Source organism: Drosophila grimshawi, unplaced genomic scaffold, assembly GCF_018153295.1.
Source record: "Drosophila grimshawi isolate 15287-2541.00 unplaced genomic scaffold, ASM1815329v1 contig_1377, whole genome shotgun sequence".
In the NCBI taxonomy this organism is placed as follows: domain Eukaryota; kingdom Metazoa; phylum Arthropoda; class Insecta; order Diptera; family Drosophilidae; genus Drosophila; species Drosophila grimshawi.
This window is the reverse complement of record NW_025062900.1, coordinates 25,768,711-25,784,644: the sequence shown is the minus strand read 5'-3', so window position 1 is coordinate 25,784,644 and position 15,934 is coordinate 25,768,711. Positions and strand designations below refer to the sequence as shown.

General features: G+C 35.1%; 6 protein-coding genes across 7 annotated transcripts; 3 read left to right on the top strand and 3 right to left on the bottom strand.

The window, feature by feature from the left end:
- The first annotated feature begins 1,252 nt into the window (after positions 1 to 1,252).
- LOC6567002 (RNA-binding protein Rsf1) lies at positions 1,253 to 3,037 on the top strand. The gene has a single exon (XM_032739664.1). The coding sequence runs from the start codon at positions 1,362 to 1,364 to the stop codon at positions 1,965 to 1,967; it is 606 nt and encodes a 201-aa protein (XP_032595555.1). The 5' UTR covers positions 1,253 to 1,361; the 3' UTR covers positions 1,968 to 3,037.
- Positions 3,038 to 3,421: 384 nt separating this feature from the next.
- On the bottom strand, positions 3,422 to 4,819 carry LOC6567001. The gene is made up of 2 exons (XM_001993487.3): positions 4,494 to 4,819; positions 3,422 to 3,992 (listed from the first exon to the last, which is right to left on the bottom strand). Exons 1-2 carry the CDS (start codon positions 4,636 to 4,638, stop codon positions 3,496 to 3,498), a joined length of 642 nt encoding a protein of 213 aa, XP_001993523.1. The 5' UTR covers positions 4,639 to 4,819; the 3' UTR covers positions 3,422 to 3,495.
- A 481-nt stretch (positions 4,820 to 5,300) lies between these two features.
- Positions 5,301 to 6,332, top strand: LOC6567000 (REPTOR-binding partner). Of its 2 annotated transcripts, none has more exons than XM_001993486.2 (4): positions 5,301 to 5,471; positions 5,669 to 5,750; positions 5,839 to 5,960; positions 6,024 to 6,332. In XM_001993486.2, exons 1-4 carry the CDS (start codon positions 5,421 to 5,423, stop codon positions 6,123 to 6,125), a joined length of 357 nt encoding a protein of 118 aa, XP_001993522.1. In that variant the 5' UTR covers positions 5,301 to 5,420; the 3' UTR covers positions 6,126 to 6,332. The 2 variants fall into 2 exon arrangements, with proteins under 2 accessions (XP_001993522.1, XP_032595554.1); XM_032739663.1 differs by having other exon boundaries at positions 5,385 to 5,471; positions 5,839 to 5,964.
- Positions 6,333 to 7,971: 1,639 nt separating this feature from the next.
- On the top strand, positions 7,972 to 8,520 carry LOC116805742. Its single transcript, XM_032739661.2, has 2 exons — positions 7,972 to 8,115; positions 8,213 to 8,520. Coding segments are annotated over exons 1-2 (309 nt in total). The 5' UTR covers positions 7,972 to 8,114.
- A 1,704-nt stretch (positions 8,521 to 10,224) lies between these two features.
- LOC6566860 lies at positions 10,225 to 11,470 on the bottom strand. Its single transcript, XM_001993484.2, has one exon. It carries the CDS (start codon positions 11,326 to 11,328, stop codon positions 10,447 to 10,449), a length of 882 nt encoding a protein of 293 aa, XP_001993520.2. The 5' UTR covers positions 11,329 to 11,470; the 3' UTR covers positions 10,225 to 10,446.
- Positions 11,471 to 12,294: 824 nt separating this feature from the next.
- LOC116805708 lies at positions 12,295 to 15,310 on the bottom strand. The gene is made up of 3 exons (XM_032739442.1): positions 15,299 to 15,310; positions 14,030 to 15,241; positions 12,295 to 12,342 (listed from the first exon to the last, which is right to left on the bottom strand). Exons 1-3 carry the CDS (start codon positions 15,308 to 15,310, stop codon positions 12,295 to 12,297), a joined length of 1,272 nt encoding a protein of 423 aa, XP_032595333.1.
- Positions 15,311 to 15,934: the final 624 nt, after the last annotated feature.

Sequence of the window (15,934 nt, the reverse complement as noted above, 5' to 3'; positions counted from 1 at the left end):
TTTACACGGAATCACGGACACTGAATTATAATTTGTCCGAAGCACTTGAGGAAATGTATTTCACCATTTGGTTATTTCTCGATTAAAATAATAAATAACAAATCATCTCCTAAAGCACACACCGGGCTTGTTTTAACTTCTTACGAAATGTGTGAACTAAATCATGCTTCATATTAGTTGGTTTGCGCTTACCCAGTGATAATGTCGCCTGCTACATTTTTTTGCATGTCAAATTTATAGAGATGAACCTAAAATATCATAAAAATAACTGTGTGGAACAAGACAATTTAGGAACATCCCCTGGTGACGCTGGAAAAATGCTAATCTTTGAATCCAAGATAAAAATGCCTGAATCAGAATGAATTATGTAGCATTAATTCATTCAATCCAATTTTAAACTAAAGTAAATTATTAATATTATTATTGCTACATCCTTTGATAATTTAATTTATGACTTATAATACATTTAAAATTTGGATCAATGAATGTCGAAGAGTAAATGCACACGAATCATTTTCAATTCCGGTTGCTGGTAGCTAGTGGATTTAATTGATTGGAAGAAGCTTAAAATGTTATCTTAATAAAAATTCATATCAAATCCCATTTTGGTAGTAATTTTGTACTTTAATTAATTGGAATTGTTGGGAACTCGATTATAATAACTGTAAAGCATTATCAATACGCCATGTGGTCAGCTGGCACAACTTTGCTCATAGGTCAGTCGCTGGCCGATGATTTAAAATATTTTCTATTATGACATCATTTGTATTGTTTCTATACATTTAATACAGAAATAAGCGCAAACTAAATTCAATTTCACAAAGCAACTATCAAAGGAAGAATCGTTGGTTTCGACAATTTTTTTTCCACGATTATAGAGTAGTTGCATACAAAATTTGATGCGACAGTGGATCGTAAGTGTGAGCGAAATTAGCAGCAACCATTCTTGTAAATACTGGAGACCTATGAATGTCGCAATAATAATAAGTATTTCTGCGATTAAATTATTATTTCTACAAGCCATAAGATTTGTTCTTCCATTTTTACAGACTTGTGAGTCAATCTTTAAAAATACTGGAATGCCTCCTATTATTGAGAAGAGAACAGTCAGTTTCAAGTGTTGATTCCATTATTCCAAATCGAGACTAACTTATCAGACATTTGGAATGGAAAAAAATTTGAATCAACTTTTTGAGCTCACTTTGAACTAGTTTAGAAGCAACAAAATCCGCAAAATAAAATCTGGTCACCCTGGCTGAGAACTTTTGATGTACATACAAAAAATCGAGCTGTAGTGTGGTGCAAAAATATTGATTAATTAATATCTGTAGTAAGGCAGATATATTTGTTTGTAAGAAGACATGACCGATCAGCGGGGGACTAGAGTGTATGTGGGTAACTTGACTGATAAGGTTAAAAAAGACGATCTGGAAGGCGAGTTTACAAAGTATGGCAAACTGAATTCAGTTTGGATTGCATTCAATCCACCCGGTTTTGCCTTTGTCGAGTTCGAGCATCGTGACGATGCCGAAAAGGCGTGTGACATTTTAAACGGCTCCGAATTGTTGGGCTCGCAATTGCGCGTTGAAATCTCCAAGGGGCGTCCGCGTCAGGGCCGGCGAGGTGGACCCGGCGACAGAGGACGTCGCGGCGATGTGGGCAGACACAGTATAACAAACAGCAGCAGCAGCAGCAGCGGCGGTGGCTACAGACAACAGCGCGGCTCGACCAGTTCCAGCAGTCGCCATTTGGATCGCGGCTACAGTTCAGGTCGCTCCAGCGCTGGCTATGGCGGCACTTCCAGGGATGGTGGCAGCAACGGATTCAATCGACGCGACGTCTACAGTGGAGCGCGGGAGAGCAGTCGCTACGGCGGTGGTAGCGGCTCCAACTATGGTCGAAACAGCGGTGGACAAGGCGGACGCTATCGGTCCCGGTCCCCGGCGATTTATCCTCGGATTTATTAAATCAACCAACCTCAATTTTGAAGCTGCTAATGCAAACAAACAAGAATATATTAAAATGTCTGCGCTGATACTGATTCGATCCAGTTTACCATAAGCAATCATTGCTAATATGTACATACTTACATATATTAAACACAAATATTAACATTTGGTTTCTAATCAATAAGGGAATTTGATCTTTTAAAACATATGTATTTATATTTGCTAGGACATCGGCTTTTGGGGAAAAAACAAACAATCACCACACAACAACAACAAAAAAAAACAAGCAAACGAATCATGTACTATTTATTTAACTTACAAAAATTTGCATCAAACGAAAATTTTGATTTTAAAACGATAAACATTCAAATTTAAGAACTAAATTAGCCAACTATTACAAATAATTAAGATACATATATATTAAAAAAACACAGTACGGACTAAGTTTATTGAAAACCTAGAATACATAAATCTAATAAAATGTCAGAATCGTAATTTGTATTTACGTATTTGCTGTAGTTGGTTTCTAAATTTACAAGGGTTTACCTATTACTATTGTATATGTTTTGGCATTATTTATTTAAATTTTACAATAATTGGACAGATATTATAGAAACAGATACATATGTATGTGTTCAGAAACCTAATAACTAACAATTTAAAACACATAGTCATTCATTACATTGGATAATTCTCACAGGCTTACAAAATCATGTTGTAAAACTAAATCGGGAAAAAGAAGTGAGTCAAGTCAAGTTAATACATATGTAATTATGTGCAGAACTGCCGGGAGCAACTATTCCCAATGTAATAGCTATTGCCTTGGACTGGTGAATGGTAGCTAGTCAATTCACTAGACCACTAGTATTTTCGGAGTATGTAAGTGAAAATTCAGCAATAATTAAATTATAATAATTAATGAAAAACGAATGTTATTCACACCAGTTATTATTAGAAGGAACAAATTATTAGGAAAAAAGGTATTTGTATCGTCGCCAGATTGCAAGCTGCGCTCTATGGAAAATAATAGTTAAATCTTCTACAATTTTCAGGGCATGGAAATTGCATAATAAAAATCAAGCATATTACTTAAAAGGCAAATTTTTTATTTTTGATGCAGATTTCAGAGAAGGCGGTTATTTCAACATATAATCCTCGTAGCTCTTCTATTTACACCTGACCTAATTGACCAGGGCAAAACGGCTATCTTTGACACAATTTCTTAAGAGCATGCTTCGAATAAGGTGTGAATGTGGGAGATGATTATGTTTTCGATTCAATTCCACTTGATGTGACTTCTTATGCAGAGATTGAGCTTTGTGATGACCGTGGGTGCCAACTTAAGCTGCACTGGAGAGATGCGATTTTTTTTTTTACATGTCGATCCTACTGCAATTCAATTAATAATGAATTGATGTCCTGGGCGGTGTATTTTATATATCCACAAACGAGAAATATAGCCATGAAAGAAAATTTTTAAATTGTTTATTTAATTTAAGTAGGGTCAGTTTTATTCACCGTTCTTATTAACAAATTTAATTTTGTATTATTTTATATTAACAAAATGATTCACACTTATATACTCAAATAAAAGACTGCTCAAGCATATGCAGAAAATATTAATTGCCAGATTAACGATGAGAGATTGCGAAATATAAAGAAGACAGTTTATCTGTTTCACTTTACTCCCCAAAAAAGTGCCTGTGAAGAGAAGGGCAATTGGCAATATTAGTGAAAGAATTGAATTAGTTGGGTATGGCTGGCCCCTCAACGAAAATAGTTCGTACATCATGCACAAGCCGACTGGGACAAAGAGAGAATTGGTGACAAAATGCGATAAAATATATCCCACAACTGATGCTATGAAAATGTGAACTCGGCTCTTTACAAATATATTTTGGTTATCGGCGATAGTGGGGGTACTCAAATTCGCTGCTGCAAAGAAAGTACGATTAAAGCCATCGTCTTGAGGGAATAGGCCGGCAGGAATGTTTGGCTCCACTTCTGGATCGGAGTAGGTCATATCTTCCTTCGTGCCAGAATCTATAAATATAAATAACGGCGAGATATTGTGTTCAAATTAGGTGAATTAGTTTATATATTATATTAAAAATGTAAACTATAAAGAATATACAATAATGCAACAGATTTCTAATGTATAAGTTAATTAAATGCGATATCTGATAGACTAAGAACCTCGGTGTGGACTTTTCCTTATTCCAGCATATAATTGTTTACTTTAAAATAGACGGGAAATTTAAATTTCGACTTCGATCCCTTATGGGAAGAAGCATTGAAAGATTCACTACTCAAAAGTTCTCCAAGGCATACATGTATGTATATTGAGAGTTTGGAGCATCAAGCCAGTCTCCTATTCTGGTTAGTCCTACATAACTTCGCACTTTCAGTTATTAATTATGAATATATGGGTATTTCGGAAAGGCTATACGCATATGTATTTAAGCGCCAGTCGGGGATTATATGTATCCGAGCTGATACTAATTGATATATTGATATGTATGTAATTTAATTAATCATGCTTACCAATATGATTTTCGTCGAAGGTTTTAACGCTGCCGTTCAATTTTTCTAATCGGGATTTAGCAGTTTGTAATATTTTTTTTCGTCGATTTTCACGCCTTAGCTCTGCGGCAATTGCTTCTGGAGATTTTTCTTCCGATGCGTCCATTTTAATTTAGTTCTCAATGCACTCTAAATTTTTATGTGAACCGTCTATTTGGACTTGAAGTTGTTATATATGTCATATGTTTTTATATCAGTATTGCCAGACTTGGTTGGGCAGAAACAGCTGTTTATTTACGCGGTCTTTGTTAAAAATGTGTTCCGAGAAAGTCATTAAAAAATGGTTTAATTTGGTAGAGTGTTATAAATCTGATAAGCCACTTTTTGTATTTTAAAATAGTCAAAAACATAACATTTTCTTCTTGTGATACAGATTAAGTGGCAGCACTGAACTTATTTTCAAGCCATGACAGTCAAGATAACAACGCTGAGTTCGAAGTTGATTGAATTTATTTAACAATATTTGTTATTGAATTGTTGATATCTAATAATATTAAAGACTCGACAGTAGTCAAATTTAATGAAATATGTTAATTTTAATATGTTATACATTGAATAAAGTTGTTGATCTGTTTCTACAATTTCATTTTATCTTTAATAAATGACATATGCAATATAATGTTAGACAAATAATGGTTTCAGGATCATTTCTTTATCGCTCAGCAGCGTAGTCAGCAGAAGTATTTATTCAGTGGAATGTTCTTAATTCATACTGCTCCTCTTGATTTTTAAAACTAGTCCTATCGATATTTTTTTCTATCGATTGCCATTAAACAAAGACAAAAAGTTTGATGCGATATGCGAATATATACACTTCTGCATATTCAATAACAAAACGAAACTTGTGAAAGATTATTAAACCATTCTAAAACATTCAAACTAATTGCGATGGATTGCGATAGTATTCAAATGGCTATAGCAGAAGAAAATCAATCGACAGTATGTAGCTGTATAAACGTACAAAATACTAAGTGAGACGCTTATTGCGTCGTTTCTATTTAGATATGTACATCGATAGGAATATGTATTTTGTATTTACAAATATGCATGTGAAGTATTTATTAACTAAGTTACTAGCAAAATGAATTTGTTGTCAGCGAATTTCATAATAATAATAAATTTATTATTATTTTAAGGAACGCAAAGAATGTGGACGAAGGGGTCGAAAACCTGGCAGAAAGACATCCTCAGAAAAGGTGGATGTAAAAGCGAAACTCGGTAAGCATTAATTAAATAAATGTAATAATTGAAATAACTTTAAAATTCTCATTATATATTTATTTCCATAAATATATGTGTTCTATAGAACGTAGCAGACAAAGTGCACGGGAATGCCGCGCTCGGAAAAAGCTAAGGTATCAGTATCTGGAGGAGCTAGTTGCGGATCGGGAAAAGGCAGTTATTGCCCTGCGTGCTGAACTGGAGCGAGTTGGTTAATATACATTTATGTTTTAACAAACTAGGTTTTCAACATATGCTCTGGTTTTACAGTTAATGCAATGGGACAAACAGCTGGAGGAAAATGCCAGTCCGAATGATATTGATCAGATGCTTAAGGAAATTGGTATACTTAAACAAGAAACCAGTTCCTAAACTAAAAGTACAAAATAAGTTACTATATGTATACTTTCATACAATCATATTGCTTTTTTACAACACATATATTGTTTACATATATATACAATTATATTTATAAAGAATTAGCTTATAAGCTTATGCCATCATCCACAAATGTACTTGCGCAAACTGAGCGGATATACCTGAGTTACAGTGAATAAAAAATAATCTTTTATTATCAAATTACAAGCATTATTAACCTTAAGAATCTAAGCATGACCAATATGGAATTTCTTTAAAGAATCCGTTAGATTCTTATGAAATTGTAGGAATCAATAGCTTAATATATGTGCAAAATTTCAAAGAAAACCAATTGCTAAATTTGGTTCTTATTTTGTAAGTAAGCAACGACTTCCCGCGTCATTGTGCCCTAGTCTCTGATTGGCTAATTGTGAAAGGGATTCTTTGGGATCCTACATGATACTAACGTGGAACAGCTAGAAGCTGTGATTTAAATTTGTCACGTGTAAGCCGAGTTTTAAATCTCGATTCAGGATACGAGACCCCAGTCTGGGGTATAGCCGAAAGCAAGTAAGAATTCATATGACTCCAAATAAATTAATTTCGATAATCTGCGACTATCCATTATATATCCATTGGTCTACCTTACATTAAGATCTTAGCCTGGAGATAATCGAGAAACTTTATGGAGGAACGAAGCCCCAGTGTTCCTTAATAAGTTAGGAATTATCAATAGATTTCCCATTTACGGAGTCCTAGATTATGCTTATGAAAGGTTATAGTTAAAATATAAAATAAAAATTGACAAATTGCTAGGGTAACAGATAATGAATATTTCCCATTTTCGTTACATTTTGTTGCGAGTTTTGTGGTTCTTAAGTGTTTTTGGTACATATAAAGTAGATTGAATTCTCGTTGTCGAGAATAAAAACTAGAACGCAGCTTGGGCATCATCTTCGTCCGTTGAGAAATCATAAAAATCTTGGTCGGTAGCAAGTTTTAGGTCAGGAGGGACATCATCGCTGCGATCACTTCTAATGGTATAGTTAGTATGATGTGTGGCTGAACTGGCACGCTGCAACAATAACAAATTCGATTCGTTTATATCCGGCAAGAACTCATCCAATGCGGCATCGTCATTCCCCAAACAGTCAATTCTGATTCCGATTCTGGGCAACCTACATCCACAACCCGACCTTGGTGTGCAACTGAAGACAGATGCCCAGCAACAGTTGACCCAGCGGACGCACAAAGGACTCCAAAAGCATCATCGGTTGGCTTTGATTAGCTGAATATTTTGTTTTGCCTTAAGTCAGTTGACAATGTTACCATTTAGTTTTGATTTTGAAAGGCAACTGAGTAGTCATTGAAAGTTGTATAGCATTATAGCATTATATTAAAAAGTAGGTTGCGAAGGGTGTTTCTCAGAAGTAGACTAAAACGACTAAGCTTGGGCAGGCTGAAGATTATATAATGTTACGGTCCAGAATTCACCTGTTCACTTCTAAATTATTATGTGTTATACGTAACAAAAAAGTTAATTGCCTGCCATAAACAAATTATTCAATATTTTTCAAAAATTCCAAAAACCAATGGTAGGTACATATATTAACTACCTAAATGATTATATGACCCCCATAAACTGGAGTTTCCCCACTCGCTAGGTCGGGTTATGTAAAAAAGTACCTTAATTTATGGTCACATATTATTTGGAACATGAACGTTATGGACACCTGGGTGCCATAAACCCCGGATATTTTGCTAGGCGCTGTTCCAGTTGAACTGTGAGACACTGTATATAGTATATTCCTATTTCAAAAACTTTTTATATCTTGCTTCTAGTGAATATTTCAGACGTACCCAAAAGCTCACCTTCGACTGTTCCTATGGAAGCTATATAGTACAGTATTCCGAAGTTAATTATTATAGAAGCATGGCAAAATATGTAATTTTAGATAACACTAATACTTTTTATTTAATATTGCTTCGATTGAATCGATCACAAGTGAGTTTCCAAATACTTTATTATTCGAAAAGCATCTCGTCTTTTCATTAGTACGATTATAGCTTAGTAAAAAATTAATATCAAAAAACCTCGTAAGTGCAACATACGCTGACCGCTGACAAATGTCACATCAGCGTATTTGGGAATATGGATCAAGTGCCGTTGACCGCGTACTCATACGCTGCTCGCGAGTGTGCTGCATCAGCGAAACCCAGCCAAGGCGGATGCGGAAAGTTTATGGTTAACTACTCCCTTTCTAAAGTGCGCTCGTCCCTGATCGCGTTGAGGCTTCCCACCAGGTCCCTGATCTGGCGGTCATCACGTCGCTTCTGGATGACTTGCGCGAGGAACACCGAACCGCCAAACAGAGCGCACAAGCCTAGTCCGATGCGAAACGCCGCCTGAATCCTGGTGTCGCTGGAAATGTCATTCTTTATGCCTCGTATAAAATTCAGGCTCTCTATGATGCAAGCCCAGGGAATGGGCTTTGAAATCTGTTGCGAATCATAAGCCGATTACCAGCGCATTGCGATCGAACGGGATGAGGTTTGTTCCGATCTTCATAGTTTCGTCGTCATCGTCCAAACTGATTCTTGCCGGCTGATCGTTGACTATGATGATATACCGTCGTCCACCAAAGTTACGGGGTCCAGATGGCTCGGCTACGTTTCACAATGCGCTACGCCTCAAGAGTATAGCCCTTGAGCGCAAGTGCCTTTCTAAGCTTGTTTGCAGAACTCGTGCAATTAGTTATGGCTAATATTTCGTGCTTGCACTCTGCCACGATGTTGTCTGGGAGATGCAGTGTTTAGCCATTGTGTGCCATCGGGAATTGTGTGCCTTCGGGAATTGTGTGCCTTACATAGAGACTTAACTTAATGAGGATACTCAATAATGAAATATATTATATTTATAGATTGCAAAATCTTAATATTAGACATACCTAGTGACTGTAATGCCTGTGAATTGGTTAGTGAATATGGATTCTAGACCGGCATGGTCAAGAAGGTTGGGGCTCACAATATTTAATTTTTAAAGTGTGGTTTCTTGCCAAAAAGGTCTCACATAAGTGAGACGTGTCAACAAGATTATTTTTTGCAACTTTTAACAAACGGATTACTGCGTCGGTCAGCTGATTTATTTGGGTCTGGATTCTCGTGTCTATAACTAACTGCCTATTCTTCGCATCAACTAAGTGCTACACAGTGCATTTTATATTTGGAGGAATTAAACATTTTAGCACTAATGTAATAATGGTTTTTATAAAAAATAAGTGCTTGCCAGGGAACCAACACCTTTATCGGAGGTTATCCTTGTGGACCACCCCCTCTATGAGTGCCGTTGTCCTCAAATCGTCTTGACTCTTTTCCTTAGACACACTGTAGTAAACTTTTTACCTAGTCTCCTGTTGGATTTTACGAGAACTTTCTCTCCAACATCAAACACTTTGTCCTGTCTTGCTCAGTTGAGCCTGTTGTTCTGCGATATCTGGATCTTGTTTGTTATTTCACGGCATAAACCAGGTGTTGTGTTGTATTCACTCGGTTTTTTATTGAACGGATCTATCTTCCCCTAAAAAATTTACGTCATCACTCTCACTTTCGAGCTCATTTTGAACCTCAAGTTCAGCGACTTATTCTGGTTGAATCTTAACCTGTCTGAGTCCGAGGATTTGCGAGGTTAGTAACACTATTAATTATTAACACTACTAACCGAAGGTATACGCTATCGTCACAATCTTCGTGGTGGTGGTCCGAGTCGTAACTAAAACTTACCAATGAACCGAATACTAATAAGAATTTGGCAGAAGGCGGGGATTTCTTTTTATGTACTATGCTATAATATCCTATCAAGTATTCAATATTAACTAATCAAATCACATAAATGTTTTTTAAAGCGATTTTCCAGGTATAGCAGGCGATGCAAATTAGAAATTTTAATAAAATTAGCTAATGAAAACTCGAACCATTATTTGTTGAAAAGTCCATTGTATGAAATTGTATTCCCTTGGGACTAACGATGAGCTTTGTTTAGGAACCTTTAATTTGCAAGATATGTGAAAACAGTTTCAAAATTTGGGGACCATGTAAAACTACAACAATCGAATTCAATATTATTACACAATTTTAATTTGATACCGCAGTTAGTCTTATCATTAACAATATCGGTATGTACAGCTCATAAAGATTTAGATTTAATCTAATGACACTCATATAAATATTTCTTTGTTTATATACATATAGATGTATGTACAAGAAAACAGTGAAATTGAATTATGTATACACAAATATATACTAAGTAAATTAAATGTAATTTTGGCAGTGCCAGTAATTAAATATACATCATTTCCGCCATCGAGGACATCTTTTTAGGAATGTGCACCATTGTGTCGAAGTAGCTGGCTAACTCGACAATGGTGACATCGTCGCCATTCCTTGAATTTGGTGGATTATTGCTTGCCTCCTGGGAGCATGAGAGTCTCGAGCCTGTGCTAATGATGGGTCGCTGCCGAAAATTAGGTCCGTGATCCTGATCCTCAATGTATTCGCAACTGCTGCTGGCTGCTGACGATGCGATTTCACTTTTTTGGCATGTCTGAAAGTTTTTTGACATTTGCCAGGTGCTATCCAAAATAGCTTTCTTCGATTTCGATTCATCCAGCAGGATATTGCATTCGCTTATCAGATCCCGAAAGCTACAATTTCCACCTATACTAGATTTAATGCTATTTGATCGGGGCTTATGAAAAGTGGAGCGACTCCTCTCATCGAAATTCAATGGGAACATTCGACGCATCCCACGGCTACCAAAAACACATTTCGTGTGCAGATGATTGTCGTGGGTGAGCCGTAAAATTGGTTCACGCAGAAGATTTCTTTTCGATGTGGCGAAATTGGTCCGTTTCAAATGGAGCTTATGCACTCCGGACTGGCAACGCAGAGGATTCACAATGTCGAAATGATCTGCACAAATTGCAGAATCCAATTGTTTGTGGCTTTCGAAGTCATCCACGTTGCTCTCTGACCTTCGTCGTATTCGACGCATCTTGCAGTGAATTAATTGTTTTGTACTTTGAATTGGTGCCACTGTTGTCTCGGAACACAAAGTCATGTTTGGGCTGTAAAATGGATTTCTGGTGCACACTTTGATTTGTTCATCTTTTTGTGTTATTTTTAGTTTATCCAAATCAGCTTGCAACTCTTCTGTAGACATTTTTAACTTTGACCTTCACTTTGAATATTTCGAATAATTTGTGTTTGTAATTTTTGTGCGTCTTCAAGGACTGCTTTATTATATTATTCAATTTGTTTTACTCTATTATTTACTTTTTTTCTGTGAGAGTGTTGGTAATCGTTCATATCACTGGTTCATTATTCTGAATCAATGATGAACGATTCGATGCAGGTCGTTCTCACTGGTTCGCTGCTGTAGTATGCATACAAAATGAAACATCGAAAATGGAACATGGAACAATACGGCAAAATAATGCAACTTTTAATCTGTGTAAATTGATACATTAGATATTTTATAAGTTGTTATTATTATTTTTTAATTTATATATAATTTTAAATTTTATTTTTATTTAATTTAATCAATTTTTTTACTTTTGTATATTTTTTGTTGACATAAAATAATTTAAAAAAAAAAATTAAAATAATAATAATAAAACGAAAACCTTTAGCATTGTAATTATAATGGGATATCATAGTGTACTTTTACTTGTACTTATACTTCTCAAACTTTTGTTGTATGAAATCTCTTTCAAGCGTATATTTTTCTAAAGATCTTCACAGTACGAATCGAAACAAGTTACATTTATTAGATAATATATAATTTTCAAAATGCAACAGAATTTCCTGACAGATTAGAGAATAATAAAGTGAAAGCAGCGGTCAGTTAAAAAACCTTGAAGTTTTAGTTTGCTCATTTTAAGGTAAATATTGGGTTTGGAGATTATAGTAAACCTGTGCGGCAGATGCACCTCCAAAAATCGTTGACTTATTCAAACTGGACTTTCCCAGAGAGAAGGAAAATATGAACTGACTCTGGAAGAGCAGCCGCACAATTCCTGAGAGAGGGAGAGTGGAGATAGCGCTTTTCGAACTCATCAGCAAATACCTTAACATTTTCTTGATTGCTCCCTAGAAAGATCCTTTCTATCACTCTTAAGCTATTGCGCTATTCCGGAAATGATTGACTCCTTAATTCCTTCACAAAATCGAACAGCTAGAATTTAATAGGATAAGAAATCAAACACTGGCGCTTAAAGGATACTTTAGAGAACCGAATTTTCATGTATATGTGTTTTATATTTCCCTAATGGTAATGCTATTTTTTTGGTGTCTTATGCAATGTCTCAAGACCTTTATTGCCTATTATTCAGGGACATTGGCTTCTCTTCTTGCAGTACTTGATTTCGTTATTAAAATCTTTAGTTTTCTTTCCAGCGGTTGGGCAATTTTTATTGGTTCTGGACTTCTCCAACGCTTGACATCTTATCAGACAGTGCTAAAGCTTAACTGAAATCATCATCTCAACCAAAGCACCAGTGTTGGTGCGAATCTCATATAATGTATAGACATTCTTTCTTGCTTATAAGGTGCAAAATTAATTCGTTTCACCATTGACGATGGTCGTCGATTGGCAAGAGATAATATTCAAGTTTCAGCAGACTTCAAGTACTATATCCATTATAGATATAGATTCTGTATCGATCTATGTGCATACCTTTATATTGTGGCTTACCTGGTTTAATATTTCCGAGTACGACCATTTATCGTTAGGACAGGTCGGAAGAAGTTTCAAAATCCACCTAGGTTTGACAGACTTGAAATGATTTTAGTTCGCTTAAGAAACAAACTAACTGACAGAGAAACGATATAAGAGCCAAAAAATATATATTTTTAATTATTATTTTTAATTTGTGTTTTATATGTATTTAGAACAAAACACTTTTATTTATTATGAATTTTAAGAATTAAAAAAAGTATACAGAATATTAAGATGTTGGGGCATGTGGCAAAAACTGACAACACGGTCAATTTGATAAACAAGTAAGAAACAACAATGGTATATTTATGATTTAATTTTTCAATTCGGTTTTCGATGATAGATGTATCGACGATGTATAGGTTATATGGGGGGCAGCAACAATACTCTTTGACGAACCAAATAATGTGCAGATTTGGCTCTGTTTTGGCTAGTTTAGTACATCTATCTACTACACATATAAATTGTAATTAAAAATATACAATAAAATAATTTTATATAATATTATAATTATGTTATAATATGATGTTAATAACATTGCATTCCTTCAAGTACTATTAAATTACGATTTCGGAATTGATGATTCTAATGTAAGTGGACCATGAAAAGGCATCGGTTGCATTTGAATGAATTCGACTGGAAATGAAATCGGTAATTCATTAAACCTATTACCATATATTGGTGGGTTGAAATCAAATGTCGTATCGTTATTAGTTACGACAATAAATTGAGATTTTGGATCTAAAAGCTTAACAGGAATAAATGTGCTATCTGCCGCAGAGGGCTCAAGTGGTGAATTTACCTTTGGTTTTTCGATATTCGTAAATTGATCTGTTTGTTCATTATTAGTTTGATATTCTGTTTTTCTAGGTATCTCAGTCTGTTTAAGTGGGATTGGTTGATTGAGATTGTAATTTTCTACTTGTTGAAATTCCACTTTTCTCGGTAATTCGGTTTGTTTAAATGGTATCGGTTTATTAAAATTGTAATTTTCTGTTGGTTGATATTCCGTTTTCCTGGGTAACACAGTTGGCTTAAATGGGATTGGTTTATTAAAGTGATAATTTTCAGATGGCTGAGTAATAGTTTGGAATTCCAATTTCCTAGGTATTTCTGTTTGCTTAAATGGATTTGGTTTATATACATTGTAGTTCTCTGCTGGCTCAACGTTTGTTTGGTATTCCGTCGTCCTAGGTATTTCGGTGTGTTTAAATGGGATTGGTTTATTAAAACTGTAATTTTCGGTAGGTTCAATATAACTTTGTCTGATTGGATTTGGCTTATTGAAATTATATTTTTCCGAATAATAAGTTGGAAAATGAGATGTTTCTTCAGTTTCAGAAGCGAATTTTGGCATGTGTTTCTCTGTGTAGGGGCTGGAATAGGTATGCTCGTACTTATAGGGCTCTTGTGAGCTAATGTAAACTGGCACTTTTCGTTCAACCTCCACTGTATAAGGAACTGGAATTTTTTTTTCATATGGTACCGGTACTTTAATTTCTACCGGATATGGAACAGTTTTAAGAACAGGATATGGTTTGGGTACATGTATAATTTTTTCCATAATTTTTTCAATCATATATGGTTTGGGTATGTGAACTGGTTTCGGAACTCGAATTATTTTCTCAACGATCTTTTCCACAGGCACATGTATAATTTTCTCCACCGTAACGTTCACAAATTTTGGAACATGCACAATTTTTTCAACAATTTTCTCAATCGGAATGTGTACTATCTTTTCAACGGGATACGGTTTCGGCACAGATTTTACAACCTCCTTTATATGATTATGATGATGGTGGTGATGATGATGCTTCACTTTGATTTTAACGTGCTTATTCTCCTTTTCTTCCTCAGCGCTCTCTATTTTACCCGTAGATTTGTCGTGCTCATGCTTATGTTCCTGTTCATGATCATGTTCATGCTCAGAACGATTAGAAAGTTCGAACTGTGTATCGTTTTCATCCGGCTCATTGATGTGCTCGTGTATTTCTTCAAAAGTTTCGTATATCTTCACGTCACTATTGTCACCATGATGTAAATTAGATTTTAATTTATTTTGTTTGTTCGAAGATCTGTGATGTTTTTGATGCGACGTTTTTGTCCCGTGAGCAGCTTGCCGTTTTTTTTTAGAGCGACTCTTTCGAATTTCGTAACTGCGATTGACGAGAAAATTCGGATCTAAAATTTCAAACTCTTGAGAGTCTGGATGAATTAATGGTTTCTTCAGTGAAGTGTTCGTCCTATTGCGAAGATTCACAGTCTGATTAGTATCCTTAAGACCGTAGAAGTTCGCTTGCGTCTCACCCGCAAGAATCAGCGATGAAATGAAAAGTATTGAAAAGACGCAAGTGATCTGAAATATTTAAGTATTTTCAAAAGCACGTCGTTGTAAAAATTGAGTAAATCTTACGCATGCTGTCATCTCAAATAATTTATTTTCTTATATTTTGCTTATTGGTTTTTGATGTTGATGCTCAACGGTCTTTGGCAGCAATGAGCATCTGGATTATTTGCTGGAGCATTTATAATCGCGCGAAGTTCACTTTTGTTTTCAAACACACTCATATTAATACACAAGATATCGCTTATGTAGTACATGTTTTAACATTTTTTTTGGAGCTGGAGCATTTTTGAAGAAACACTGGTCAACAAAATGTTTACACTAAAATATTAAATAACCGCAATTAAAAAAAATAAATTCCATTTTTTGAATTTAGGCCAATCGTTTCTAGATTTTTATATTTGTGATTTTTAGAACACCACAGAATTGGCATTTGATATAAATATGTTGGAAATATTTTTCTTAGTACAAAATGTTGCCTCGCTATTTAAAATCGTACCCAGTCAAAACATTTGAAATGGATTTTCATTGTTAATGAATTGATAAATTACCACTTTCTTAAGTTTTGTAACTAAGTGTAAGTAATAACAAATTACATAAAGTGGCTGGATTGAACTCTCTTGAATTCAAGTACAAAAACTGGCAAATAGAAATATTTGATACGACTGAAGGCGTCCGATCGCGTGACTTGTGTCTGTTCAATTC

Excerpts from the sequence above, each read along its gene's own strand:
- LOC6567002 (XM_032739664.1), top strand. The coding sequence starts at position 1,362 with ATGACCGATCAGCGGGGGACTAGAGTGTATGTGGGTAACTTGACTGAT.
- LOC6567001 (XM_001993487.3), bottom strand. The coding sequence starts at position 4,638 with ATGGACGCATCGGAAGAAAAATCTCCAGAAGCAATTGCCGCAGAGCTA. Across the intron at positions 3,993-4,493 it reads CTTCGACGAAAATCATATTG|ATTCTGGCACGAAGGAAGAT; the intron begins GTAAGCATGATT and ends TTATATTTATAG.
- LOC6567000 (XM_001993486.2), top strand. The coding sequence starts at position 5,421 with ATGGATTGCGATAGTATTCAAATGGCTATAGCAGAAGAAAATCAATCG. Across the intron at positions 5,472-5,668 it reads CAGAAGAAAATCAATCGACA|GAACGCAAAGAATGTGGACG; the intron begins GTATGTAGCTGT and ends TATTATTTTAAG. Across the intron at positions 5,751-5,838 it reads GGATGTAAAAGCGAAACTCG|AACGTAGCAGACAAAGTGCA; the intron begins GTAAGCATTAAT and ends TGTGTTCTATAG.
- LOC6566860 (XM_001993484.2), bottom strand. The coding sequence starts at position 11,328 with ATGTCTACAGAAGAGTTGCAAGCTGATTTGGATAAACTAAAAATAACA.
- LOC116805708 (XM_032739442.1), bottom strand. Across the intron at positions 12,343-14,029 it reads AGCCAGCAGAGAACTACAAT|CTGTTCGATTTTGTGAAGGA; the intron begins GTATATAAACCA and ends ATTAAATTCTAG.